Below are 12829 nucleotides of genomic sequence, written 5' to 3'. Positions count from 1 at the left end.
CCAGTCGCTAATGATGTGATTACGCAGTGTGGTACTAAAGAACGCCGAGGCGAGTAAAAAACAAAAGCCGTGCATGGGCTTGCAGTTGGGCCGGAATGGCCTAGTGTGTTTGGTCGTCACTCGTCAGTTGGATTGGCTGAAGAATCAGGGATGCTGCACTGTACTTCTGTACAGTCTGCACACAGTAAGTTTTTTTTTTTTTAATTCTCCTCACTATTGCTGTTTCGAGTCACTTCGAGCATCACACCAAGATGCATTCGTTCAGGAAAACACAAAAGCAGAAGCAGAAGGTGTAATACTCCGTGAATGCATTAAAATAGCCAACCATTAAAAAAAGTGAGCAATCATGTTTGTTTGTAGTGTGTGAAGAACCCTAGAAAAAGAGTTCAAAGAAAAAAAAAGTAGAAGTGATTTAAAAAAATGTCAACCATTAAAAGAGGCGAGCAGTCACATTTTTAGAATTTGAAGAACCGTACAAAAAAGTTGACAGAAAAAAAATAGAAATGGCAGTGAAAAATAAATTAAATCCGCCACTGTACCCCGCAGTCTGTTTGGGAAAAAAATAAAGCTCGGCTTAGCACCAATATTCATTCATATCATTATGATAAGGAGATCACACCGGACCCACCGGTGCTGGTGCTTCTCGTCATCGCTTGGCAATTATCAAATTGGAGCACTATATAAACTGGTGCACAGTGATGTGATTAAGCGCGGCGGTACTAAAGAACGCAGCAGCGAGTACAAACGATCAAAGCCATGCATGGGCTTTCATTTGGGCCGGATGGTATGGGAGGAATGACCTAGCGTGTTTGGTCGTTAGTTGGACTATCAAAGAAACAAGTGCACTTATCATCCCTCAACTGTGTACAGAGTTTACATTACATCCCTGAACCGCAAAACCGGTATACCTTATCCCTAATTTTCTGATACCAGTCAATATATGAGTTGAGTAGTTCCAAGGTAATATGCATGGTGTTTTTTGCTGACTTGGCGCTCATGTGACACATTGACTAGGTCTTTGTTCCATGTAGCATCAACGTGATGTTTACATGAAAATTCAACAATAAAAAAAAACAAACCATAGGACAACATGCAATGACATTTTAAAAATTAATAATAATCATTGGCTCACATGTTACTAACAAAAAATGGTGGTACCCACATGTGACCCACATGTTAGGGACATCTTTCTCATGATCTCTAGGACAATACCCAACAAGAAGAAGGGCAGCAATCCCCAGGTGAACAAGGAGGCCATGTCGTCGATTAGCCCGCGGCTAAATTTGGAGAAGCTCCTGGGTCTTCTGCTCCTACCCCTACTCTCCAGTGAGAGATCCACACCCACTTCTACACCCAACTCCTCATGAGCTCATCAACATCGCCATAGTGGTGGATCTAGTCTCCACGCAAGCAAGGGTGTTGACAACCGTTGTAGCCTCAAGCTTTGCCACTGCCTACCTCGTCGTTGAATCCCGATTTGTCATGTCATCTAGGTGGCCATCTACACTAGACCATGAGCTCTCCCATCGCCACCACCGTCTCTCTTCCCTCTCCCCACACCACGTTGGTAGTAGAGGAGGCCAGTTGCCACTGATCTGGCGGTCCTCCTTTCTCAGGTTGCCACCATCGCCTCCCTTAGCACCACCACTGATCTGGTAGGCTCGAGCTGGCACGGTGCTCGCAAACCCCTATTGTTGCCACCCTTCGCATATGTTATCGTCTCTGCTACTTCCCACATCGAGTTGTGACTCTCGTTGTTGGTTGCCATGAGAATGAGAGGGCCTAACATGTTGGCCCCACCATGTCGTTGGCATATGGGCCTATGGTTATTAATTTTTATGTTACTAACACGTGGGCCTATTACTACTACTACTGATTATATTGTTACTTAAGTGCAACGTGAAAGTAAGATTTAGTCAATATGTCCCATGGGTGCCACATAAAAAAAGCCCTTAACACTGCCATAGGACTATATATGCAGTGGTGTTAGAAGATTAGGGGTGTGATATCTGATTATATGGTTGAAGACGTGATTAAAACTTGACCCACAGATGTGGGACGATAAGTGGACCTTTTTATGTGTCGAATTGTTTCCATCTTGTTAGAGACTCAGTAAGCCACTTTAGAGAAGAAACATGCCCATCTTCTCTAAAAGAAGAAAGAAGAGACTGCTCCATTTAATTCCAGGCCATTTGGCAGAATTGGTAGACCTGGCTTATACACTATATGGTAAAAAGAAATTTTACACATGCAAATATGTAATATGCCTTTTACTGGTAGAGCATAAAAAAGGGTGTATATCCAGAGTTCTACTAGCTCCCTTAGTGGTAAATAAAAAGGCAGAAATGAGCTGGAGTCAGAGTTATTTTGTGGCTTTGTGTGTAACACCTGACAGATGGCTGAGATGCGTACGTGATTCACATGCTTGATTCACTTGAACTATAATTTCCCAGAAAAAAAATGGACATATGGATGTGAGTTTTATATTAATACAGATAGATCGTGTCTCGTGACGCCATTTTCTCTGGGTACGAGGCTTCTCGATCGAGCCCAACGTCGTTTTTATACTGTCACGGTCAACTTCGTTTTTCCGACTCCGATGTAAAGTACCGTGCAATACAGAATGCCTTTATTTCCCCGAAACACCCACACAAACACGTGTATACACTCATCCTATAAACACCAGTAGACCCATGTATTCTTAAATTGACAGGGTGATCGTTGGCAAACTAAAAAAATTGTGAATTAAACGTTTATTTATACATGATAAAGTTAAAACCGTAAAATATTATGATAAAATAACCAAAAAACAACTCTCAATTAAAGATTTTCAATTAAAGATAGATTTAAATTTTGGCTTATAAAATAAATAGGAGCGAAGAGATAGGGTTAATAGATTTTTCTTACCTGCTCCATCACCTCTGCTGCTATGCTCCTCTTCGATTCTGAACGTTTGAAGTCGTTATCGCTTTCTTTTGAAAGAATTTCACTGTAGGACTATACGAGACCCAAGATCCAATTTGCTGCATCATTAGTCTATTCGGCCAAATTGCTCACTCTCCATGCATGCATATACACACACCGATACACGTGCGTATAGGCATAGCACCGGACACCTGCAGCAGAGAAGCTTCCAAATGAATCATACACAATTCCACACAAATATAATTAAGACGTTCTGACACTAAAGTCGAGTTAAAAATAAAGAAAAAAATGGTGATCACATCACACTGATCTCTATATAAGCAGCCATGCACACACGCTAATCACACCACACTAATCACGATTAGCCAAACACGTCAGCACACCATGCATGCCAGAGCAGAGACCCTCCTCCTCTTGGTTGCCATCTCCCTCCTCTCCGTGTTGCCGTGGCACACGCTAGCAAGCGGCGGCGGCGGCGGCAAGCCCCTCGTCGCGGCCGTCACCAAGGACGGCTCCACCTCGCTCTACACCGTCGCCGTGAAGGATGGCCGCCCGCTCGCCCTCGACCTCTCTGGCCTGCTCGTCTGGTCGACGTGCGACGCTTCCCACTCGACGGTCATGCCCTACGAGCGCGAGTGCATCGAGGCCAACCGGTACACGCCGCCGAGCTGCTGGATGCAGCACGGCGCCGGCGCCGGCGCCGGGAGCGACTACCGCTACGGCAACAAGTGCACGGCTCGCCCGTACAACAGTCTCACCGGCAAGTGCGCGCCGGGGGACTTGACGCGGACGTCGCTCGCCGCGGACGCCACCAACGGCAGCAACCCGCTGTACCAGGTCTCCTTCCCGGCCGTCGCCGCCTGCGCGCCGGAATCCCTCCTCGCGTCGCTCCCCGCCGGCGCCGTCGGCGTCGCTGGGCTCGGACGCTCCGAGCTCGCGCTGCACGCGCAGATCGCGGCGACCCAGAACGTGGCCAAGAAGTTCGCGCTCTGCCTCCCCAGCGTCGCCGTCTTCGGCGGCGGCCCGTTCGTCCTGATCTTCCCCTACTGGCGGCCGGACATCACGGCGAGGCTCTCCTATACCGCCCTCCGCCGGAGCCCGGAGCTCGGCGCCGGCGGGTACTACATCACGGCCAAGGGCATCACCGTGAACCACCAGGTCCACCAGCAGCTGGCGCTCCCCAACCACGGACCGCTGGTCGTCCAGCTGAGCTCCACGATCCCGTACACGGAGCTCCGCCCCGACGTCTACGGCCCGTTCATCAAGGCGTGGGATTCGATCACGGAATGGCCGAAGAAGGTGACGCCGCCGGTGGCGCCGTTCGAGCTTTGCTACGACAGCCGGACGCTCTCCTCGAACCGGCTCGGCTACGCCGTGCCGGAGATCGACATCAACCTCGAGGACGGCGCGACGTGGCACATCTTCGGCGGCAACTCGCTGGTGCAGGTGGACGACAGCACGGCGTGCTTCGCGTTCGTCGAGATGAAGCCGGAGAAGGTCGGGTACGGTAACGACGCGCCGGCGGTGGTGATCGGCGGGTACCAGATGGAGCACAACCTGGTGGTGTTCGACGAGGAGAAGCAGCAGCTCGGCTTCAGTGGCCTCCTCTTCGGCCTGCAGACCACCTGCAACAACTTCAACTTCACTGTCGCTGCCTAATAGAGTAGTTTACTACACTTTAGTAGTAAACTGCGGTGGTCTCTGAGTGATTGCATTATCTCGATGTAATCATCTAAGATCAATAAAAACTTTTTTATCTAAAAAGATAAAGTAGTATCTTGATGGAGAACATCTAACAAATATCATTGACAAATACTTAATTCTAAAAAATATCGAGAAGTGCGAGTTCTATGAAATGACATCATATAAATGAATTTGTCTAAAAAATATTATCATCGCTAGAGTTTCGTCAATATTTTTCTATTAAGTGTTATAGTATGAACATTTCGACAAAGTCTCGTTAATATATTTTTTAAACTTAAATATTTGTCAAGGTATTTTTTAGATTATCTTTATGGATCTTATGTGTTATCTGATGTTAGTGTGAGTAGTGGCTGTTGTGTTTTTTTCCGTAGAGATCGATATTACCATGTGCCCACTGTGATATGCTGTCTAGTATTAGTAAGAATTTATATTGAACTAGTATAGTGCCCGTACTAACGTTACGGTGTCAACTATATGAATTATTAAATTTATTTATTATATAAAATACAATCAAGACTAAAATCGATCCAAGTTCTATATTAAATATTATAATAGTAAAGTATAAATAGTATGAAACTTATAGTAGCATCGATAAATATGAAGTGTTGCATCTCATCAGTCTTTGGTGTAGAATTTCGTCTCTACCATTACAATAACACTAAACGCTCCGTCTACATCACCAAACTCAATAGCGCTGAAGTATTTACACATGGTAAACAAAATCTACGAGTATACATCAATAATTATTTATTACCTAAATATTTCTTTAATTAATAATATAAATTTAACTATGCACAAAGGTTCTATTATGAACAACTCGTGCAAACGCTCTCTCCCTGGGGCTCGGACTCCCCTCTCCCCGGGTCCCAGCCCTAGCCTCCCTCTGTTCTGTAATTGAGTTGACCAGGCAGTTTATGAATAACCGCAACTTCCTTTCCAGAGATGTTGTAGTCAACGTGCATATGAACCCCAAAGCCACAGTTGTACTCTCCTGGTTCATACTTTTTTTTTTGGATAAAGGCCGAAACCCAGCTTTTTCAATAAAGCGTGAAAACAAGGTTTGGGATCCTCCTGGTTCATATTGGATAAGCTTTCAGCCAAGTTTCTTGATACTAAAAGAGCTTCATCATGTCGATCAAGTTTCTACAGTGAAAGAGCATATATCTGCAATCTGTCAATACTCAGAAATCCTAAAAAAATGAGATAACTTGTTAGACTGTGTGTTGAATGCGTTGAAAATAACTTAAAATGAATTTATTGCCATGCATTGCTATTCAGGATAAAAATAGAAAATAGATTCCTTCAATTGCTACATGAATATAAATACCTTGTCTTTTCAATTCTTCACACTCCCACACTGCCTCGGTTGCAAGACCAGCCTACAGTCAAAGCAATGGTTTAAAGGATAGATGTTTCATAAATATTCATGTACTACAGTATTTTGAAAGCATACCTGAGGTGATAGACGTTCACCGAATGAGCGGCAATTGTTCCAAGACCAATCTGGAACTCTGGCAAAATATCATGATAATGAAATCAAAATCCCAAATTATTCTGACAATGGAAGTGTTATCCTGACAAGAATGATACAGATGAACTATGCTTACCGGTAGTATCTGCAAAGCCTGCAAGCAGCTTTCAAAAGATTCATTTACCGGGCCATCCCTTAAAAATCACACCAAATAGTATAGTCAGCTGCTCAACTTAGTATATACTAAGAAATTATATACAACAATATAGGGAATCTTTTATGAAATTCTATTGGAGAAATACCCAGGCAGGTGATGGTTTTCAGCCGACATTCCTTCCCATGGCAAGGCCAATGAAGCATCAATGCTCCGAGCTCGATCAAATGCTTCTCTTGTCAACAGCTTATCACCTTACTGCCTGTAAATCTGAAGGTCGAACATCAGTTACCTCCCAACTACTATGAGAAACAATCGGCTGCATGCATAAATAATACTAACTCTGGTCAGGAAAACATGTCATTTGTCAAACATACCTCTGTGAAAAATCAGCTACATGAGCATCTTGTTCATTTTCCTCTCCTTCTAACTTATTGCATGTGCAGCATGACCAATCATCAGTTAATATCCCAGTCCAAGGTGGTGTCAGACAACCAGGGTGAACATGTCGAGAACAACCAGAACAATGAAGCAACGGACTCTTTTCCTGAAAATTAAGATATTATCGAAGAAAATATTAAATTACAGTGCACTTCCAAAGAGAATTAACATTAACATATGGTATATTCTCCTGTAAGCATTCTACAAGTAACAATCAATTGCGGCACAGTTACCATCTTCAATTATAGAAATTGTAAGCAAATACTAAATAGTGTCAGCAAATGCAAAAAAAAGAGCTCTCAATACAGAAGCGTAACCAGGCAACAAAAAGACCTTTCATTCCATAGAACCAAGGTCATTTGGAATTTTGGATGATGTTTTAATGTCAGTGTTCATGTTCTCTTTACATAGAAAAATTATTCTCGCTTTCTCTTACCCCGACCAGCAATCTTTCCTGCTAATCCTAGAGCTCTTGCCATTCGTCTTGGGTTTGCATTGCATGTGTTCATGGTGGTGTCATACAAACCTTACTACTCTTTTGGGGAGCATACAATTAAACTGAGAAGCAATTAATCATGTCGCACCAAACATGTTAGATCAGTTGTTTTTCATTAATCTACGCAGGTTACACCACATGTTTTCAACATTATCTTGCTACTGTCATTTTGAATTTTGGTGCTAAATCCACACTTATGCTAAAGGAATATAATAAGCTAACTTCAAGGGAATCATCCTATAGTAAATCCAATCCAAAGGTGCCACACAAGTTCTTTTTAATTATGGAATACAGCTTTTGTCCGAACGTTCATATTCATCAGCAGAGTTTCAGGTCATCTTTACCAATGTAAGTAATTAATTATCAAGCATTGGTATTACAGTAACATAATGTCCTATTCAAAATGATGGTAATGGATCAAATTAGAAATATGACTTACTGTTGTATCAAAAATAATATGAAACTGTTGCTAAATATCTGAGTTGAACAAACTAAGAAGCCAGACATACACCAGTCAACCTTTCTTCTCTCATCCCTCCAGCAGCAACATATTGGATAGGAAATTGTCTAGCTTGGAGTCGCTAAAAATGGAAATGCAGTTATTGCAAAGAAAAAATATGAATTTTGTCATCAGTACCTTAAAACAGAAGAACTTTATTTGATGAATGGCACATACATCCAGCACCAACAGTCTACCAAGGCCGATACCTGTAGCACGATTTACTAATGCTAAAAAAAATCTACATCTACACAAATTGTGGTTCCAAGTTCTTCCCAGTAAGAAATATTCATACCGTGCTTAAACATACGTGCCAATTGAGTTGTAATTAGCAACAAAATTACTGCAGGTGACATGCTTAAGGTAATTCACATGAAGGATTACAGAACATTCTGAGGAAAACTAACGAAGTATTTTGTAGGCATACTTATATTTGAGGAGATACTTAGGTTTTGTTCTGGATATTATAGCAAAAACCTTGAGGGCATCCTACAAAATAAATAATGTTAACTGATCCCAAACAAGAACAAAAATTACCTGCAGCCTAAGTTTGAAAATACTCAGGTGATTTGACTATTAACTTTAAAAATCACACATTTACATAGTTGAAGTTCCTTAAGATCTACAACGTAGCTTGATAACACAAGTTTTCCAATAGCTACATAGAAGACTAATCGCAACATTAATTAGTGGTCCGAAAATATTAGAAACGGATAGCTATGGGCAGGACAACCTGAACCATAAGTCAAGCCAATAACTGAACCATAAGATAAGCTGATACAAATATTAAGCGGGTTTTGATTTCTAGTAAGACAAGCTGCTGTAAAAAATATACTACTCCTACCTTGTAAGAGAATATTTTGATCTCAAAATGTAATAGAGTTAATATTGTGTAAGAGAATACTTTGATGATACCTTACATTAGAGACAAAATTTGGAAAGAACACAAGACAGTGAGCCTGATTGTGGTAATGAATCTGGTGTAGAGATTCCACGATGTCCACTCCCTAGAAAGATGTCATCTCTTTACTGCATGCCATCTTGATAGTACAAATGCAAACTATGCAGTATCTGGATTACCAATTGATAGCCACTTACAGGGAGTACTGGATAGCATCACGAGCAATGGTCACAGGCAGTACCTCATTTAGTGCAATCTCCTATTTTGAATAAGTTCAGAAACGATAGTGATAGCTGAATTAGATTGATCAGGTAGCAATTTAAGAAATCCACCCCAATGACAATTAGCTAAATGGCATGCAAATCAGATTATTCCAACAAATCAGTAACTAGTCACCAAATCATCAGACACATCAAATAATCACAAAAAAAATTGACAATATCACATACTCAGTGAAAACGGTGAATAGAAAATAAGTTTTTACCTTCGATGAAATGGCATACAGAGCTGAAAACGGGGAGGAGATCCGTGATGGGAACTTGGGGGGCAAGGTGTTGACGGCAACGGCGTCGGCTGTGATAGCGAAGGGCGGATCCTCGAGCCTGATATCCAAAGAAATGGCATACAGAGGTGAACTTCCTTCCCTTGCTCCTTCCTTCTTTTTGAAATAATCAAACAATAGGATCAGACACAAACAATCCGGAATATAAAAAACCAAAAAAAGTAACAGTAGGGAAATTTATTGTTCTCTTTATCATTTCTGCTTCTACTAAGTGGGCAACAATTGATCAGTATGAATCTTGAAAGACAAGGACATTATGATGCAAAAAGTTGCACAAAATAAGTTTCTATGAGTAGTTTATGGAGCACCAAGAGTCAAACCTGGGAGAGCTGGGCAGAGTTGTCCGATTCTTGAAGCGTCAGCGTCGGTCGTGGATCGGCAGCGTCGGTCGCGGGCCGGTCACGGCAGCAGCGCGGTGGAGGGATGGCGGCCGGCGGTGGAGATCGTGGATCAGCGGCGTCGGTCGTGGGCCGGTCGTGGCGGCAACGCGGTGGAGGGGCGGCTCCAGTGGACGGTGGCGGCGTAGGTCGTGGGCGGGACTCGGAGAGGCGGCGTCGGTCGGGGGAGGCGGCCGGGAGTGGGGGCGGCGTCGCGCGTCGGGGTTACGTCCGGGAGAGGAGGCGTCGTCGTGCGTCGAAGCGGGGCGGGGAGCGTCGGAGCGGGGCGGGCAGCCAGTAGAGCAACTTCGCTGGGCGGCTTTCACGGCAAAGAGCGTGATTAGGGGACGTATCCTGGGCAGGATTGCAAGGGATAGATGTTTGACATCATTTTGGGCCATGGGATATGTGTATCTAACGGTGAATAATGGGTGAAGCAAATTCTATGTATATTTATTGGTGTGGCCATAAAAGAATTATAACTGTTTTTTTTATTAGTATAGATAAGAGAAGAATAAAGTTGAATTGCTTATAGATAATTAATTTTTGTTATTATTATAGTACTTAATTTAGTGAAGAAAGTGATTGGATTAAAATGCATATTGTGCGAGTACTTTAGATCAGCATAAGCATGTGTGATCACTCCGTTTTTCATTAGATGATGCCTTTTTAGTGACATTTTGTCATTCATTTCATTCAATATTTTAGTACAACTTTAGGAATGCTTCGTGAGATCTTGTCTTGCACGTGATGGCCGGTATAGGCTTATGTTAATACCAAACCACCAATCCACGAGAGCGTATGGAAAGGAGTACAGATGGTTAGATGGGCCGCCAGGCCCCATGCTGGACCCGTGCCAAAATCTGTTGGGTTGGCACGGCCCGACCAATGCACCGGGTGGGGCCGTGCTTACCAATGAGTTGCACGGAAGGCCCAAGCACAACTTAATAACAATGGGGCTATGTCGAGTCGGCCTAAAGACAGGATGATCTATTGTGCACCAAATAAGTATATTTTTTCTCACTCACCTTTTTGGGCCTAGTGAATAAATCTATTTTTCTTCTCTCTTCCTTGGGATGTGTCTTGTATAATATAATAAATATATTTTAAATACCTCTTCTCTTTGAGCTAAGCCTTGTATGATTAAATTAAGTCTATTTTAGATTACTTAATAACGTTTTCTTCCTTACTAATTAGACTAGGTCGTACCGGGCCGGCCCATCGTGCCAAAACATCAGCCCAACTATAGAGCTATGCCGTGATGTGAATCGGGCCGTCGGGCCTTAAGCCTTATGACCATCTATAGATATAGATAGAAGTATGCATGTTGCCACGGCTTGACCGGTCAAGAGGAACCTTTGCCACCGCCACCACCACTCGCGAGGTTTCAGAAAGTGATGTGGTCTGGGAGATTGCAAGTGCAAAAAAGGTCTCTCTCATCTCTTCTTTCTATTACGATGAGAGGATAAAGGTAGCTTAGACCGACAGGCTTGGTGTGCCACCGACCGTGACGAGTAGAGAGTGGAGGCTGGTGGGCATGGGACGTCGATAACAGCGATGAGATAGTTAGAAGCCAAGAGGCTTTTGCACAGTCATGATGGTAGAGACCGTTTATGTTTTGGCATTATTTCTTCACGATGGATAAGATTTGGTGGTTTTCCTCTTGGCTAGAGGTATACATTTCACCTTCCCCTTCTCTCTTCGTCCTTGGCGTTGGCGATAGAATGTATAAACTTTGGCTTTCTTCCTCATCATTGGCTACACCGCTATAGGATGCATATCCATCCGACTTTCTTTCTCGTTGTTTGTTTCGATAAGTATCGACTGATTTTAACTATTATTGAGATAGTTACCTCATAAATATCACCTAATACCTCAAGGGTATTATTATAGCCGGACATGATCCCACCGCATAGTAGTCCCATATAAAATATAAGACGTTCTTTAAAGTTCAAATCACAATAAAAAAGTAATCCTTAAATAAAATAAATTATCGAAAATAACATTATGTCATCTGTTAACGAACAATAAGATCGAAGAGTGTGAAGGTAAGCATATCACGATCGATGGCTTTGGAATACTTACATGTGTTACCTACCTGCGTCTAGATCCTCTGTAGTACTACAGAGGAGCAATGTTATGTAAGGAGAACAATAAATCAATGACATGAATAGTATGAAATCAATGCCATGAACCATATGAAAAGTGCTGGAGCACAATAACCAAAAATAGCAAATGATGTAGTGATAAATCTCGGTCATCCGTTTTGATCCAACGGTTAAGGGGTATATCAAATGAATCGTACTGTAGCCTCTACCGTAGCACCATGCTATTGCAGGGATCCCGTTCCTACATGCTTCCACAGATTCCAATCGGTTTGCAGCTGCCCGGGTTTCCCTAAACCGGCAGCTACCCATCTTTAACACAGTACTGTATTCAGTTCTGGGAAATTTTGATCTTTTCACATCTTATTATTCAAGTCAGTCAATGTTATCGCAATCCACGTTATTTACGCCCTATCTTTTTACTTTCAGTTATACTTCTAATTCAAAATTTAAATTTTCAATCTTAAATTTAAAGTTAATTTTAGGGTTTTTTTCTCACCGGTGTTTATTTTTCAGTCTTGATTTTTAAACCTATATATATATATATAAGATTTATTTATAAAATATTTTTTATTTATAAATACATTGTTTATTTTTTTCTAGAAAAACCAAATGATCACCCACCTAGGCCCTGTTTTTTTCAGCTCGGGATTATTATAATCCAGATTATTAGAAGTAAGCTGAAAGAAACAGACAATTTATTGAAGTAGTTTATTATAATTCAGAGCTCAGCTTATTATAATCTGATAAGCTCATTTAGGTGAGCTTTTTCTAGCTTACTGGGTGAAAAATTACCCACCATGCCACCCCACTCACTCTTTAGACTTGCAAACCCAATAATCTAGACTCTAATAATCTCGAAAAAAAAAACAACCCATAGCTTATTCTACTACAGATTATAACAATATAGTTTATAATAATCTGACTTAATAATCTAGATTATAATAATCTTAAGTCGAAAGAAACAGGACCTTAGTCAACTCCTGCAGAGACAAGCGCTGTATATATCCATCCTGCATGCCACTCACTGTAGTCTAGGCTGACTTACGACATCTGTGACACTGCGAACAATGCAATTACCATATATGGCTGCGTGCTTCAAATTAATTACAGTCAACTACATATGTGCAATCCATATAATCATCAAATTTGGTTCTTGCACACTGTAATTGACCAAATCTGCACTATATATAA

General features: G+C 42.0%; 1 protein-coding gene and 1 long non-coding RNA gene across 5 annotated transcripts; one reads left to right on the top strand and one right to left on the bottom strand.

Moving 5' to 3' along the window:
* Nucleotides 1-3309: 3309 nt before the first annotated feature.
* Nucleotides 3310-4587, top strand: LOC102701139 (chitinase CLP-like). Its single transcript, XM_006646598.3, has one exon. The coding sequence runs from the start codon at nucleotides 3310-3312 to the stop codon at nucleotides 4582-4584; it is 1275 nt and encodes a 424-aa protein (XP_006646661.2). The 3' UTR covers nucleotides 4585-4587.
* A 1044-nt stretch (nucleotides 4588-5631) lies between these two features.
* LOC102699455 lies at nucleotides 5632-9231 on the bottom strand. Of its 4 annotated transcripts, none has more exons than XR_423084.3 (10): nucleotides 9076-9231; nucleotides 8789-8850; nucleotides 8606-8697; nucleotides 7631-7772; nucleotides 6632-6801; nucleotides 6403-6524; nucleotides 6237-6294; nucleotides 6083-6140; nucleotides 5957-6008; nucleotides 5632-5819 (listed from the first exon to the last, which is right to left on the bottom strand). It is a non-coding gene; the product is annotated as an uncharacterized LOC102699455 (long non-coding RNA). The 4 variants fall into 4 exon arrangements; XR_001550214.2 differs by having other exon boundaries at nucleotides 5632-5793; XR_001550213.2 differs by having other exon boundaries at nucleotides 5632-5772.
* Between the last annotated feature and the right edge of the window lie 3598 nt (nucleotides 9232-12829).

This window comes from Oryza brachyantha, chromosome 1 (genome assembly GCF_000231095.2).
Source record: "Oryza brachyantha chromosome 1, ObraRS2, whole genome shotgun sequence".
Classification (NCBI taxonomy): Eukaryota; Viridiplantae; Streptophyta; class Magnoliopsida; order Poales; family Poaceae; genus Oryza; species Oryza brachyantha.
This window is presented reverse-complemented; position numbering and strand designations above follow the sequence as displayed.

Excerpts from the sequence above, each read along its gene's own strand:
- LOC102701139 (XM_006646598.3), top strand. The coding sequence starts at position 3,310 with ATGCATGCCAGAGCAGAGACCCTCCTCCTCTTGGTTGCCATCTCCCTC.